Source organism: Emydura macquarii, unplaced genomic scaffold (genome assembly GCF_026122565.2).
Source record: "Emydura macquarii macquarii isolate MOO-44397 ecotype Brisbane River unplaced genomic scaffold, CSIRO-AGI_Emac_v2 contig_3506, whole genome shotgun sequence".
Taxonomy (NCBI): domain Eukaryota; kingdom Metazoa; phylum Chordata; order Testudines; family Chelidae; genus Emydura; species Emydura macquarii.
The window spans coordinates 8,296,092-8,312,791 of record NW_027133643.1 but is presented as its reverse complement, the minus strand read 5'-3'; the positions used below and the strand labels follow the sequence as shown (position 1 = coordinate 8,312,791).

General features: G+C 42.2%; 1 protein-coding gene across 12 annotated transcripts in view; it reads right to left on the bottom strand.

Annotated features, from left to right (window-relative positions):
* FGGY (FGGY carbohydrate kinase domain containing) overlaps positions 1 to 16,700 on the bottom strand; it is a 351,678-nt gene that overhangs the window by 41,039 nt on the left and 293,939 nt on the right. For 11 of the 12 annotated variants that reach the window (XR_010917523.1, XR_010917522.1, XM_067535443.1 and 8 more), the window contains one exon: positions 10,520 to 10,614. Coding sequence is in view for 10 of the 12 variants with exons in the window: in XM_067535443.1 (XP_067391544.1) it covers positions 10,520 to 10,614 (95 nt within the window). In the remaining 2 variants the exon portion in view is untranslated. Of the gene's footprint in view, positions 1 to 5,222; positions 5,371 to 10,519; positions 10,615 to 16,700 lie in introns of those variants that run through there. The other variant, XM_067535445.1, reaches the window with a different exon arrangement.

The window sequence follows — 16,700 nt, the reverse complement described above, 5'->3', positions numbered from 1 at the left end:
TCTTGATGGTTTCACACATGCCAAAAGGAACACATACTGCAGCTAGCTTCTTTATGCATAATGGGTTTTCGCATAGGCAGAGATTCATCTTCATTTCAGAAAGGAGGACTAAGAAACTGGTAACAGGATACAAACCCTTCCACCGCTAAGTCATTGCTTTGGATCTGGTCCTGGTTAACAGTAACTACAATTTATTATCATCTGATATCTTAGCAGCCTATGTGAAATAGACATACTTTATTCACAGATTCCAAGTCCAGAAGAGACCACTGTGATCATCTAATCTGACCTCCTGTGTAACATAGGCCATAAACATCCCCAAAATAATTCCTAGAGCAGATCTTCTAGAAACACATCCAATCTTGATTTAAAAACTACCAGTGATGGAGAATCCACCACATCCCTTGGTAAATTGTTCCAATGGTTAATTGCTCTAATGGTGAAAAAAAGTACACCATATTTCTAGTCTGAATTTGCTTAACTTCAACTTCCAGCCATTGGAGCTTATTATATATTTATCTGCTAAATTGAAGAGCCCATTATTAGATATTTGTTCCTCACATAGATTTTTAGAGACTATAAGAAAGTCACCTTCTTTTTGATAAGCTAAATAGATTGAGCTTCTTGAGTCTATCACTATAAGGCATGCTTTCTAATCCTTTATCATTCTCTGGCTCTTCCCTGAACCCTCTCCAATTTGACAACATCCTTCTGGAATTAAGGACACCAGAACTGGACACAGTAGTCCAGCAGTGGTCACACCAGTGCTAAATATAGAGGTAAAAAAACCTCTCTACTCCTACTCAAGACAGCCCAGAATGAGCTCTTTTGGCTACAGCGTAACATTGGGAACTCATGGTTATCCACCATGTCTCCCAATTCTTTTTCAGAGTCACTGGTTCCTAGGATAGAGTCCCCCATCGCCTAAGTATGACCTACATTCTTTGCTCCCAGATGCAGACGTTTACATTTAGCCTATTAAAACACATATTGTTTGCTTGTGTCCAATTTACTAATTGACCAAGATCACTCTGAATCAGTGACCTGTCCTGTTCATTATTTACCATTCCCCCAATTTGCATGTCATCTACAAACTTCATCAGTGATGATTTTATATTTTCTTCCAGGACACTGATTAAAACGTTAAATGGTGTAGGGCTAAGAACCGATTCCTGCAGGATTCCAATTGCACAGCTCAATGACAAATTCCCCATTTACAGTTGGATTTTGAGAATTAGCAGTTAGCCAGTTTTTAATCCATTTAATGTGTGCCATGTTAATTTTATATGGATGGAAGAGTCCTCATCATAAATTATCTGTGACACTACATACTATCTTTGTTAGCAGTCAGAGCAGAGAGGTTAAGAATTGAATGGGCTATGAAGACTTAACTATTTTCTTCTGTCACATGGTGCATCTGGGGGAAGGGCACATAAGTTGTGTATTGAAACTTGACCTAACTCTTCCTTTACCGTATCTGTCCTGTGGATAAATAGATTACTTCTACCTGTTAGGATTCACTTTTCACAAGAACTAAATTTACTTAAATAACAGAAATCAGAAGCAGTCCCTTTAAGAAAAAGTAATCTCATGCCCTTGTCCAGGAACCACACCAGATGATCTGCACTGAACTGTGGACTCAAACTTTTAAGAGTATGAATTTGTCCTATATTCTTTGTACCTGTTGAAGAACAAAGCAACAAGATCAGACCACCTTCACTCAGTTCCTCCTGTATATCGTGGTGTCTCAGAATAGCCATCTGAACCTTCTTTTGCCTATCAAAAATGCTTTGATTAAAGGAATAGAGAATAAAAACCATCCTGACACTACAGGAAGCCCTTTAGTAAAGGAGGCATTAATAGGGTAAACGCAAGCCAACAAAATGATTAATTTGCTTCTCTCTTTTCATATTCTGTTTACACAAGTTGATTAGAGCACTTAATTACTAATTTTCCCTGCTTAAAAACAAGAGTGCTTTTCATTTTTAATGAGTTGAGGGAAGGAGACTTGCCTAACTCAACAGGGAGAAGTCATTTTATTTCCTCTGCTGATTTTGTCTACCCAGTTATTAACATTTCTAAAGGAAAGAACTATTGCTCCCCAATTTTCCCCTGGTTTCTCTCTTTAAAGACTCAGAAGCAGATATGGATTTCTTTACTATCATCATTCCTTGACTAAACTGGCAATGCTTGGAAGAGAAATATAGGACCAGATCTTCAGATGGTGTAAATCAATGTAGCTATATTGAAGACAACGGAGCTACGCCAAATTATACCAGCTGAAGATATGGTCCAAAAACTCAAACACCATGATTTGTGGCTATAATGCTCTCTGGGTGACCCAGTATGACCCTCCTCCCAAGCCCAGATAATAATCATTGGTATTCTTACAGCACGTTACATGGTTCCACTACATTTAGAAGATCCAAGCAATGCATAAATAAAACAATTTCAAGTTCTTGTAACTGGAAATTGTGAACTAATCATTTCAAACATGTCATCATTATTATCATCATTTCAAACCCTTGCATGCAACACATCCCTGTCATACTGATGGACTTTACTCACGTCCATCATTTTTAAAGGAATGTTAGGACGTCCTATATTCATATGCCTAATGGTGCTGCTTCAGGGGATGTGCAATTGACGTCAATAGGCAGTTGAGCTGCTCAACAACAATGGCTGTTTAAATGAGGCAACCAATCCATCTTAGGTAATTATACAGTGCCAGTCACTGCAGTATCTAGTTAGTTTCTTGATAAACAATCAAAGATAATAGGGGAAAAAAACTCCAAATGATTTGAAAAGTCACTTTTATACCTGGAAAATCTCACATACATCATAGTTAAAAATGAAATCCATTCACTTTTCATGGGGCTTTTTTTTTTTTTGGTTCCTTTCATATGAGTCAAAGATTTCTGCCCCTATTTGTCTCTTTACTGAACTGTAGAGATCACAGTCATTTCCATGGGACACATGATGTCAAATGCAAAACTATGATCTCACTACTGGATCAAACAGAATGTGAGGCTGAGAAACGAGGGCAAACGATCTTTTCAGGCACACACAAAAAATGGGTTGCAGCCATAAGCATAATTATAAGGAAATGAGAAGGGCAATTTCTCCCTCAAATTTGAGTGTGTGGTGGAGGAAAGGCAAGGGAGGGAGGGAAGTGGAGGCAGCAGGCTCAGTACTTCCTCATCTGTGGGGCTGCCCAATAGCTGATAAGTAGAGACGAGGAAGTGGAGGACACAGAATATTGGGCAGAGGAGAGATGGAGGTACAACACCCTGGAGGAATACAGGAACAAACAACACCCACACACACAGTCATGCACCTGTACGTGTAGATGCACATGTAACCCACTGGTCACACTTGTTGTGGTATTTATTTATTATTATTCCTTTGTGACCACTCTCACTACGTGCTAGATGCTTTCCAAGCAGTGGTGGGAGTTAAAATGGTATAAATGTGTGACAGGGGGTCTGTGGAGATTCAAGCCCAAACCAACCTTTATCGGCCCCTTATGTCAAAATGACTCTACTGGTTACAGAAAGTTACTGGTCAAACACACTGCATTGCCTTGTATGAAAAGTTTCTTTTCTTGAATCTTTTCCTGGTGGAGAAGATTCCACTTTAAGATGCCAGGTCCAAACAAAAACTGGTAATTAAGTTTCATAAAGGTAATTTTATTAATTGCTTTAATGTGCAATTAAGGAATGATCAGTGAGGTTCCTGGTTTTTATAGGGCAATAATCCTGTTCCTGAGTATATATATGCTGTGTCTGAATGAGTAGGCTATCCTGAAGAAAAAACTGGATAGTTGCCAAATCAAACAGCCCCCTCCCCCCCACTCCCGTTTTCACTTACATACAACTGAAGCTGAGTAACAACGATAAATTTGAAACTTTGACATTTATTTATTGAACACTTTTACTTAGGAGGAGTTGCTGACCTGAACTGGAAATGATATCTTTATCATGGAAACGATCACACGGAAATGTGCATCGACAGTGAACCACAATCCTGGTACTCAATAGATACCACCTCTAAATCAACCCATCTTGGTCATCAGTTGTAAGGCTACTTCATTCACTGGTGTATAAATTTCAAAAATCCTTCACATCATGTGATTTTATATGGCAACAAACCACCATGGGTTGTCTCCCGTGTGTCAGTGCTGAGCCAGGTGGGTCGTTTTATAGCTTGTAGCTACAGAAACATTAAAGAGACACAACTAACCAGCTAAAAGAAAACAGTGTATGGCTGGGGCAAATTAAAAGACAAAACTAAATAGCAAAAAGGAAAACAGGTTTTTTTCCTCAGGAGATTCTAGAGACTAAATAATCAAGGATGAAATGGGGGATAATTCTGATCACCCTGTGCATTCTTTTGGGGTAGACCAATTGTTTTAATTCCTCTTTACCACAGAGGAGAAAAAACGCAGAGGGGGCAAATGAAGAGGAAAATAGGGAAGTCAACATTCTTTGAAGGAACAACATATGGGGACCAGGCATCAGAGATGGATGTTATAAATCTTTCCTTGGTAGAATTACCTAAAGATGAAATTGCAGTTTTGAATAAAGGCTTGGGCTTTTAAATCTGTAGTGGAATCTGGCAAATTAGATTGTAACGGACTGTTAGAAATTTTGCAGTAACCTTCATTTCAAACATTTCTTTGCAAGATGTGCAGGATACTGAAAATTCAGTTGTTAACACAGATGTGGTCAATAAAGATAATGAATAAAAGGGGAATATGATATTTTGAAAGAAATCTCCTTTAATCCATGAGTCACTAACACATGCCTGTTGACTTGCTCTCATACAAAAGATAAGGATTCGGATACTTTATTTGGAATATTCAATCAAGAGCAAAAATTTGTAAGATTTAAAAGTTAGACTCTGTCTGTTCAGGAAAAAAATGTGTATTATACTCCTTAAAGAGCAATTAGAATATTGTTATATAAAAGCGAAGAAAGTTAGGCGATAAATTGGTGCTTAGTGTCTTGTGAGAAGAAACTTGCTTAGGGCTACAGTATGATTTCTTCAGGTAAGAAGCCATTATTGTTGCAGTAAATATAAATAGCGGGTCTGATCAAACCCCTGGCAGGCCAATGGAGAGACTCCCATTCATTTAAGTGGGCTTTTGAGTAAAATATATTGATATACAGATAATTCACTACCCACTATTGGGGATGGTGTTCATTAGAGACTATCAGAGACTATGTACTTTTTCTGGTGGTATGTTAGCATATCTTTGTTCTCCATCCCCTGGATCGACGATTTCCCCATGTCTGTGAGGTCTGTCTCTGCAGCACCATGATCTCCTGTTCACAGAGCCCGAAGAAGGTATGCCATATGACTGGGGTTCTGAAGAATCCAAGTTGTGAGCAAGAAAGGAAGGCAAACAGTCAAATTCCACTGTTTCTCCCAGTCATGAGTATGAATGGGCAAAGTTCAACTGTAATTACTATTGCTTATTATTATTTTACTTTAACTTTCTGCGTAGTACTTGGTACCTTGATTAGCAGAGCACTATAGATCGAGGCCAAGATTTTCAAAAGTGACTAGTGATTTTGGGTGGCCCGGTTTGAGGGTGTCTAACTTGGGAAGCCCTACAGTGGCCCAATCTTCACAGAATGGTGAGCACCCAACCTCAGAAAGTCAAACCACTTTATGGTGCCTTATGTTGGGCATTGAGAAACCGAATCATCCAAAAAAATCACTTTTAAAAATGTTGCCAAAAGTACTGGGACAAATCTAATCAAAACTCCCACTTAAATGAATGAAGCTCTGAGTAGGTAAGGGCGAAGTAAAAATCAAGCAAAGGCCTTACAGCATGCTCTCTTATTGTTTGTTATACTGGATAAACAAAGAGCTTTGAGCGATCACTATCACTATCAGAGTACAGTCAATAATGACATCTCCTATTGGCAAACATTATAAAGAAGCTAGCCATAATTTATGGCAGCAGCACTGAGAATGGTATTGGTTAGGAAGGATCCCGCAGGAGGGTGTTCTAGAGGAAGGTGATCAATATCATGAAAATCAGATTACAACACTGGATATAAGTTTCACAAAGAGTCTGGGGTTTACATGGCTTCTTGTTTTGAATTCTAGTGTAATCAGTAGACAGATTCTTTGTTAAAAATTATTTTTAATCATTTCAATTGTCTATTGTGCCATGCAACTGGTAGTGCTGTATGTTGTAGGTAGCATATTTTATCCAGTGGTGTGTTCTGAAAATATATTCAGTGGAAACACATATAGTGTGATTTTTTCCAAAGTTGCAAGAATAAAACTGTGTGCTATGATAGGATTCAAGCGCACAACCTGCTCCTCAGTGAACAACATGCTCAAATACCATGGTAATGAGCGTGATATAAATGCCTACAGAGAGAAATCAGTTTCCCCCTCTCCCAGGCACAGATGCTTTAAGGAAGGGCTCTGATCCTGATCCAAAGCTCAGTAAAGTCAATGGAAACAGTGCCTTTGACTTGAAAAACCCCTGAATCAGATCCTCTAAAAGTGGCTGCTTGGAAGCCAATAAAGCAAAGGAAAGCTGCCTTTGGGAAGGTCAGGTTTCACAGGCAGGGGTCATAAGACTGGGCTGAGATTCAAACCAGGGAGTTTTCCATTTATTTCTTTTTTTCCCCTCTTTCTATGTTTACTTACTTTGATTCCTTATACTAAACTCTTTATTTAAAGGGGGGCAGGGGGGAGAAAGCATTGCTTAATCATAGAATCATAGAAGATGAGGGTTGGAAGGGACCTCAAGAGGTCACCTAGTGCAACCACTGCTCAACACAGGACCAACCATCCCAGCCAAGGCTTTGTCAAGCCGGGCCTTAAAAACCTCTAAGGATGGAGATTCCACCACCTCCCTAGGTAACCCATTCCAGTGCTTCACCACCCTCCTAATGAAAAAGTTTTTCCTAATATCCAACCTAGACCTTCTCCACTGCAATTTGAGACCATTGCTCCTAGTTCTGCCATCTACTACCACTGAGAACAGCTTAGCTCCATCCTCCCTGGTACTCCCTTTCAGGTAGTTAAAGGCTGCTATCAAATCCCCCCTTATTCTTCTCTTCTGCAGACTAAACAAGCTGAGTTTCCTCAGCCTGTCCTCATAAGTGATGAGCTCCAGCCCCCTAATCATTTTTGTTGCCCTCCGCTGAACTCTTTCAATTTGTCCACATCTTTTCTGTTGTGGGGGGTCCAAAACTGGACACAATACTCCAAATGTGGCCTCATCTCATCATCGAATAGAGGGGAATAATCACTTCCCTCAATCTGCTGGCAATGCTCCTACTAATGCAGCCCAATATGCCATTAGCCTTCTTGACAACAAGGGCACACTGTTGACTCATATCCAGCTTCTTGTCCACTATAACCCCCATGTCCTTTTCTGCAGAACTGCTTCCTAACCAGTCAGTCCCCAGTCTGTAGTAATGCATGGGATTCTTCCATCCTAAGTGTAGGACTCTGTACTTTTCTTTGTTGAATCTCACCCAATCCTCCAATTTGTCGAGGTATTTGTCTCTGTATCCTATCCCTACCCTCCAGGATATGTACCACTCCTTCTCCCTCAGCTTAGTGTCATCTGCAAACTTGCTGAGGGTGCAATTCACACCATCCTCCAAATCATTAATGAAGATGTTGAACAAAACTGGCCCAAGTACCAGCCCCTGGGGCACTCTGCTTGTTACTGGCTGCCAAGGAGACATTGAGCTGTTGATCACTATCCATTGAGCCCCTTGATCTAATCAGCTTTCTATCCATTTTATAAGCCATTCATCCAACCCATACTTCTTGAACTTGCTGCTAGGAATACTGTGGGAGACCGCATCTAAAGCTTCACTAAAATCAAGGTATATCATGTTGGCCCAGGGGGTGTTTGTGGCTCTGTTCTTTAATGTATTTTATAAAAACTGGATTGGGCCAAAAACTGCTTTCCCCACATCCACAGAGCCAGTCATCTCATCATGTGACTGTCTTTGTTCTTTCTGCTATATCCTCCTACCAGTTTATATGGGCCGAATCTATACACACAGTTACTGCACTTATGCATTCACATAAATTATTTTTACACTCAAAATACCAGTTATGCATCTAACCATCCACTGGTGTGTGAAACTGCCAAGTTGCATATACAACTGCAGTTAAAGCACATATAAATTAGCAACATAATTGTGCATAAGTAGTTTTGCACATCACACTTTTAAAATTTAAATTTGAGAGCTGTGCATCTTTGACTTTATAAGCTAATTCTTTTTTGCATGTGTACTTTTGATCATGACAAAGTCTCCCAGCTGAAAAGCATGGTTTACAGTTGATTGCTGGCCATTCCACCATCATGGAAGGTCTTTATCACAGGATCAAATGTATTATTTTGAATGTTATGCTGCAGTGAGCCACTGACTGCTGAATGCAACAGCTGACTCAGATAGGCAATATATGTTGCATCAAATACTACTATACAGCACCATCAGAAACATTTCTGAGTGTTTGAGGTTAACGGGAAATATAGGTGTTCTGCACATCAGAAAAATAAGACCATTTTTACTTAGATGCCTAAGAATGGATTAAGGTACCAAATATTTAGGTATTCAACAATTTTAGCCTCAAACTCTACAGATACTGATGGGAACATTCAAAAATGTAGGTGCCTCATCTCAACAAATACTGTTTCAATAATACTACCTGGGTATTAGTTATTATACAGTACTTTTCACCAGTAGATCTCAAAGGGCTTTACAAAGGAGGTCAGCATCAGCATGTTATCACAGAGAAGTTAAATGACTTGTCTAAAGTCATCCATCAGGGGTACTGGTTTCCTAATTTAAAAGTGTGTACATAAGCTTCTAGAATGAGGTCCCACTGAATAATGATATCACAATCTTTTCATTCATTCAGGAAAAAAATATAATAGTTCTGTGATGTAATTGGCTGAAACGGTCCAGTTGCAGTTTACATGAGAAAACTTTTTGAAGGAATACGCTGCATTGCAGTATTTGAGAGGGTATCTATCCTGACTTTCTTGGATGGATTATACTTTTGAAGCATTTTGGGTACATGAGTGTGAGGAGATATTTAAAATAAAAAGCACAAGAGAAAAGGCAGCTGGCTCTGAGCAACTTCACAGCACAAGATTTTACTAACATTCACAAAACCAGACACAGTACTATGAGTTATGAAATATTAACTTACCAAGTATCAGTGTGTATGACAGCTTAAACTTTAAACTAAGCACCCATATATTTGAGGCTAGAAGGTAATCTTCTAAAGATTAACGGAATAGCAAGAATTAAATATGAAGCCCTGTCACAAGAAGCTTTTACTGAAATCAATTGCATTTTTCAGAATGATCAAGTTCTAGCTGCAAGCACCACAATGATCCGATACAGATACACTACATTACAAGATACTTAATTTGCTGCAATGGGATTCACTTTACTGAGAGAATTCTCATGAAAGGAAACTGCTATTCCTGGCTAATCCATATCATTCAACAGAACCTTCACTCTTCCATTAGATATTTGGAAAAATTTGAAACACCAGGACAAATGCTCAACTGGTATAAACATGCTTATTGGCTTCAATGGAACTATATCAATTTATACCAGCGGAGGATCTGCCCCACTACTCCAAGGGATTGCTAGTTCAGGTTCAGTTCAAAATTTCATTTAACAGTATCTGAACTTGCTTTAAAAATGCAGGCAGAGGCTGCCCTAGAAAAAAAATACGTGCAAATGCATTATAGTTTACAGCCTAGTGCCTTTGTGTACAACTGCAACATGAAACCATGCAACACCTGTTTAAATGTCTGTGACTACGTCACTCTTTAGCAACTGACCTACAAAAGATAAAAGTTCTAATACTACTACTAAAGTTAATGGAGTTAAGTTGCTGGAGTCTGTGTTTTTGGAACAAACGTTCCTAAATACCATCCTTAGCGGTGACCCTAGAGTCACTGTGGTGGATAACTGCAATGCTTATGTTGGCATGGCATTGTTACTGAGTCGTGGCCCATGTTTAAGATTTCTCAGTACCAGGAAGTGGAAGTAGAGCTGGCCATGAACGTGATAACTTGGGATGTAAGAGTGGATGTGCTAGCAATGGTTACAATCTTAGGACCTGAGCCTGTATTGAGCTCCACGTGAAGCTGTATTCACCTGGAGCTCATTGCAAGGTCAGGGCCTTACTGAACACCTTCCTTGTTCATCCACCAGATTACCTGGATTAACTCTACAGGCAGTGTCTTGTGCTTGCCTCACCTCACAGCTAAAAGTCAAGTGTCTCCAATATACTAGAGAAACACACATATAGCAATGGGTTATGGCATGGTTAAATGAAAGGGTGGGAAAAATCAGTAAATACATCTAAGAATCTTCCTTTCTGAGCAGAAGGGAACCTACATTTCCCCCCATCTTAATTATAACCTGTGTGTGATGCCAGATATAAAAGTGCAAATGAAAACTGGAAACAGCAGGATTCAGGTTTTTCCATTATTACATACCTGTACAGAAGCGAAGTCTCCAGACGCACAAGCTCCAAGAATAGCAGCACCAACTAAAACAGACTCCACCTCTTTGGACAGGACAATGGGCTTGCCTATACAAGAAAGAGACACACCTCTGTTAGGAACAATGAAATGGTGCAGTGCTAAGGACACAACAAATAATTAAAGTGAAAAAGGCTAGGATGTTTATTCTATCAGCCAGCTACACAAACCCCATACATGACTAAGCAATGGCACTTCTACAGTACCTATCCTGGGCTCTAGGCAAAATACAACATGTATATTAAAAATTTCAGTAAAATATTAACACACAGCATAGATTATACAAAGAACAAAAACCCAGACCTCTGATAATATCTTCCCAATTGTGAACATCTATAATACTAGCCATCTCCACCCTCTAAATTAGTTCCCTGCTTAAAAGGTGATCTGTAGGGGGAAAATGGGATTGTGTCATTTTTTTGCTTCTTAACTATCTGTTAAAAAGAAAGCTTGAGTCCCCTTCCCCCCCTCCGCCCCCCAAATATGTATCTCCTCTTCCCTCTTTTTTTTGTTTGTTTTACTGGAAGTCCCAAAGTTCCAGTAAAACTGGGAGTTTTCGCCGTTCTTCAGTGAAGCGGTTAAATCCTAACAGAGATTTTTTCTTCCAATAATTTTTAAGATATGTGAGTTATCTTAAGGACCTGGGGGTTACAGTGGACAAGAAGCCAGATATGAGCCAACATTATGTCCTTATTGCCAAAAAGGCTAATGGCATATTGGGCTGCATTAGTAGGAGCATTGCCAGCAGATTGAGGGAAGTGATTATTCCCCTCTATTCGGCATAGCTGAGGCCTCATCTGGAGTATTGTGTCCAGTTTTGGGCCCCCCGCTATAGAAAGGATGTGGACAAATTGGAAAAAGTCCAGCGGAGGGCAACAAAAATGATTAGGGGACTGGATCACATGACTTATGAGAAGCGGCTGAGGGAACTAGGCTTGTTTAGTCTGCAGAAGAGGAGAATGAGGTGGGATTTGATAGCAGCCTTTAACTACCTGAAAGGGGGTTCCAGGGAGGATGGAGCTAGGCTGTTCTCAGTGGTGGCAGATGACAGAACATGGAGCAATGGTCTCAAGTGGCAATGGGGGAGGTCTAGGTTGAGTATTAGGAAAAACTTTTTCATTAGGAGAGTGGTGAAGCACTGGAATGGGTTACCTAGGGAGGTGATGGAATCTCCATCCTTAGAGGTTTTTTAAGGTGCAGCTTGACAAAGCCCTGGCTGGGATGATTTAGTGGGGTTGGTCCTGCTTTGAGCAGGGGGTTGGATTAGATGACCTCTTGAGGTCCCTTTCAACCCTAATCTTCTATGATTCTATTATATAGGAGATTAAAAAAAATCCATAATAAAACATAAAAACAAAGATCACCTTCCATCTACCTTCTTGGTACCTGTGATATCAGATATCTACTAGTTCTCTAACTTCTACAGTCTTTTCCAGGAAAAACTGGGTAGAAAAGACCAGACTTTTCAGTGTAAACAACAAATAGGAAAAAAGTGAAAGAACAAATAAAATATGAACCTTTCAGTCCTCCTCACACCTCATAAAAAGTCAAAAAAGGGACACAAATCAATGTCTTTTCCTAGCTGCAGGCTATCTTAGCAACAGTCATTACCATTAGGCTAAACAATTCCTTAGTACTCAGATAGTATTTGGCATGGTTGTGAATTCCCTGATTATTATCATTGAATTAGTTGCATTCTATGGCTGGATTTACATATTAAAGACTCGATGCTGCAAACAATACTGGGAGAAGTGCATTCTGCGGTGAACAGTTGCATTTAAGTCAGTACAATTAGTTGTGGTAAGCACTACTCCTGATAGTAAAATGCAGGATCAGGTCCTAAGATTGCAAGCTGTTAAAGTGATCAAGAGGCCATACGCTGCTCCTATGTAGGCCTTCCCTTGTACGGGGCGAGTTAAAAACGGTTACTAACCTTCTGCAATTGTTGTTCTTCAAGATGTGTGGCTAATGTCCATTCCCAGGTAGGTGTGTGCTCTCCCTGAGCACCACCACTAGGAAGTTTTTCCCTCAGTGGTATCCTTCAGGTCAGCTCTGGTACTCCTTGGAGTCATGTTCATAGCACTGGTCTAAAGGGTCACGTTGCCCCCGCAGTTCCTTCTTGCCAACTAACTCCGACAGAGTGGCAGGCAGTGGTTGCAGGGGTAGAGTTGGAATGGACATGAGCACCACATCTTGAAGAACAACAGTTACAGAAGGTTAGCAACCATTTTTTCTTCTTTGAGTGCTTGCTCCTGTCTATTCCAAAGTACGTGACTCCCAAGCAGTTGCAAAGGTGGAGAGTTCAGAGTTCATTGGCATGCTGATTGTAACAACGCTCAGATGAAATCCACACTGTCTCTAGCCTGCTAGGTGATGATGTAATGAGATGCAAAAGTACGGACTGACAACCACGTTGTCACTCTGCAGATGTCCCGGATAGGAACTTGAGCTATAAATGCCACCGAAGATGCTTAAGCCCTTGTAGAATGCACTGTCAGGGCAGGAGGAGCAAGGACCTTTGCCAGGTCATAGCATGTACAGATAAAGGAAGTGACCCACGATGAAATTCTTTGGGCTGAGACTGGAAGGCCTTTCATTGTGTCTGCAATGGATATAAAAAGCTGAGTAGATTTTCAAAATTATTTAGTCCTTTCTATGTAGAAGGCTAGTGCACGTCTGACATACAGTGAGTGGAGTCTCTGTCCCTCCCTGTTGGCATGAGGCTTCAGATAGAAGACTGGTAGGAAGATATCCTGGTTACTATGGAATTGAGAGACCACCTTCAGGAGGAAGGCCGGATGTGGCTGCAATTGAACCTTGTCCTTGAAGAAGACTGTATAAGGTGGTTCTCAAGTAAGGGCTCGGATCTCCAAGACTCTTCTGGCAGAAGTAATAGCCACCAGGAAGGCCACCTTCTGGGATAAGTAGAGCAGACAGCATGTTGCCAGCGATTCAAATAGAGGTTCTGTTAGCCTTGCCAACACCAAGTTGAGGTCCCAGGGAGGGAGTAGCTGCCATATCTGGGGGTACAACCTCTCCAGCCCCTGAAGGAAATGACGACAGACAGATAGAGTTTGAGAACACAGAACAGCCGGTCACCCGAGAGTGAAAAGCTGAGATTTCCACTGGAGAGACCATAATAGATGACATAGTTAGGCCTTGTCATTTCAAGTGGAGTAGGTAATCTAAAATGATAGGTAGTGTTGATTGTGTAGGTGAAACACTCTTCTGAGTAGACCAGATGGAGAATCTTTTCCATTATGCCAGAAAAGTGGCTCTAGTGGATTGTTTTCTGTTCCCTAAAAGCACTTTGTGAACTGGCCCAGAGCATGCTAGCTCTGCAGGGTTCATCCATGGAGCTTCCAGGCCGTAAGATGAAGGAATTCGAGGTTTGGCCTAGGAGATCAAGTCTGGAAACAGATGCACTTGGATTGGCGTTTCCACCAAGAGCATCTTGGAGGGTGGCAAACCAGTGCTATTGTGCATAGCACCCAATGATCAGACGTAATATGGGCCCATGCCTGATAGAAGTGGGATAACTGGTTCATAGAAATTGGGGAATCGGATCCACATATTGTCCTCATATGTCGTCCATGAGCGTCCCATGTAAAGGCCTGCTTAGACCCTGTTGTTTGTCTGAGGGGGCAGGCACAGATGCAGACGAAGACTGGGATGGAGGTCTTCTCTTGTAGCCCCTGCTCCTCCTCTTACTATAGTCCTATCAGGATTGCAGCAGGAAGAAGCAAGCAGCTTGTTGGGGCTTATAGTGCTTCCTAGAAGGAGCCAGTGTATGTAGCCCTAGGGACTTCAAGGTGGCTCTTGAGTCCTTTAGGCTGTGCACTTTGCTGTCTGTTTGCTCCGAGAAGAGAGATGTATCTTCAGAGGGGAGGTCCTGTAACGTCTACTGCACCTCGTAGGCTAGGCCTGAGAATTGAATCCAAGAGCTTCTCCTCATAACCACTGCTGAAGCCATGGATTGGGCTGCAGAGTCCTCTGCATCCAAAGCAGCCTGTAGAGACATCATTGCCACAGATTTTCTCTCCTCAGCTAGGGCTGTGGAATTCATTTCTGGACTCCTGTGGCAAAAGTTCCTTGAATTTTGCCATCGAGTTCCAAAAATTAAAATCGTATCAGCTCGGGAGTGCTTGCTGGTTTGTGATCCTGAGTAAGAGGCCGCCAATTGAATAGACCTTCCTGTCAAAAAGGTCTAATTTTTTTTGGCATCTCTGGCCTTGGGGGTTGTTGGACCTTGTTGATCCTGTCGCTTCCACTCATTGGCCACTGATACCACTAGTTAGTCTGGTGCTGGATGGATGTACAAAAATTCAAATCCCTTAGCTGGAACAAAGTACTTTTTCTCCATCCTTTTCACCATTAGTTGTAGGGATACTGGGGTCTACTGTAAAGCCTTGATGGGGTCCATAATGGCTTTATTTAAGGGCAAAGACACTTATGAGGGACCAGGTGCAGCATGAATGTTCACCAGGGCATGGGAGGACTCTAATCTTTACCTGGATCCCCAGGTTTCGAGCCACTCTTTTGAGGAGCTCCTGGTGCACGCTATAATCATCCTGGGAAGGCTCTATGCTTGTTTCCACCACCGCCTCATCAGGAGTGGAGGAAGAGAATGCCTATACAGGTAAGGGGCACTGTTCCTCACCCTTGGCTTTGGATGGGTCTCCCACTGTAAGGTCTTGAAATTTGGTACCAGGCTCGGTACTGGTACCTGGGCCCTGTTCCAAGAGGGTGCTGGGGGATCTCTAGACTCCGAAAAAATGGAGTAGGATCTCCTGGACTGTGATCCCGGGAGTGGTGGGGGGGCCCAGGGGTTCTAGAACGGCCACTGTAGTGGCATCTGCCACTGAGCTGGTGCCTAGACCACCAGTGGAATGCCCTGGCTCATGTCCACAATTGTGTAATACCAGCTGGAGTGGTGCTGGCTCCTGTCAAAGATGTATGACTCCACCTTTGAGTCTGACTCCAAGAAATCCCTTCCAAGCGACCAGGGAGGAGCAGTGCTGACTGGTGCCAGTGATCGGTGCTGGGAGAAAGGAGACCGACGCCATCATGTCCTGTTTCTCTTTTGACGGCACCTGGGCCCTTGGTGCCATGGGAACTCAAGCCTTCGGTGCTGTCACTAACAGCTCCCTTATGGCAGGGGATGGCGGTACCGTGAGGGACAACAATTCCCTTCTGGCCACAAACGACCTTGGGATTAGGGATCGCCCCCTGTCCATCTTCTTCTGCTTCTTTCTTGGCACCGGCGATGGACAGTGGTGCCAAGTGTCCCTTGAAGAAGTGATCTTCAGCACTGGGGCTGACTGACAGTGCCGGGTATCCGGAGAAGCAGAAGAAGAAACATCCTTTCTCGGCACTGGAGAGGCAGAATGGCAATGCATCTCCCTAAGAGAAGCCAGGGTGCTTCATACTGAGGCCAAAGTACTTGGTGCCGAGTCAAAGTGCCTCGGCTCTGAGTGAGGATGAAATGCCACCTCCATGAGGAAGAACTTAAGCCTGGTGTCCTTGTCTTTCTTAGTGCTGGGCCTGAACCCTTTATGGATTCTGCCACACTTCTGCACGTGGCTTCCCCCAGACACTTGAGGCAGCTGGAATGAGGATTACTAACAGGCATAGGCTTGTGGCACGACTCACACAGATTAAAACCTGGAGACCAAGGCATGCCCCAGAGCTGGGGGAGGAGGGTAACCCCGCTATGCGGGATCCACTCAACTAAATAGCTAACTAACTAACTGAAACGTAACCACTATAAATAACTATGCACAAGTAGAAGAAGTCCACTGACAGGTACTTGCAGGATACACGAGTATCAGTGTCGGTCACAGGCAGTTAGAAGGAACTGAGGGGGCAGCAGGGTAGCGGGACCCTTTATACCAATGCAATGAGCGTGCAACTCCAGGGGGCACCAGAGCTTACCTGACTGATACCACTGAGGGAAAAATCTTTCCAGCAGTGGTGCTTGGGGTGAGCACACACCTACTTGGGAATGGACATGAGCAAACACTTGAAGAACTCTTTGTGGACACCGACTCGTGGAGTTTCCTTCATTGTCCAAAGGGGAAAGCACAAGGAGAATTCATGACAACATTCATGACAACACTACTCCACCAGCACAAAG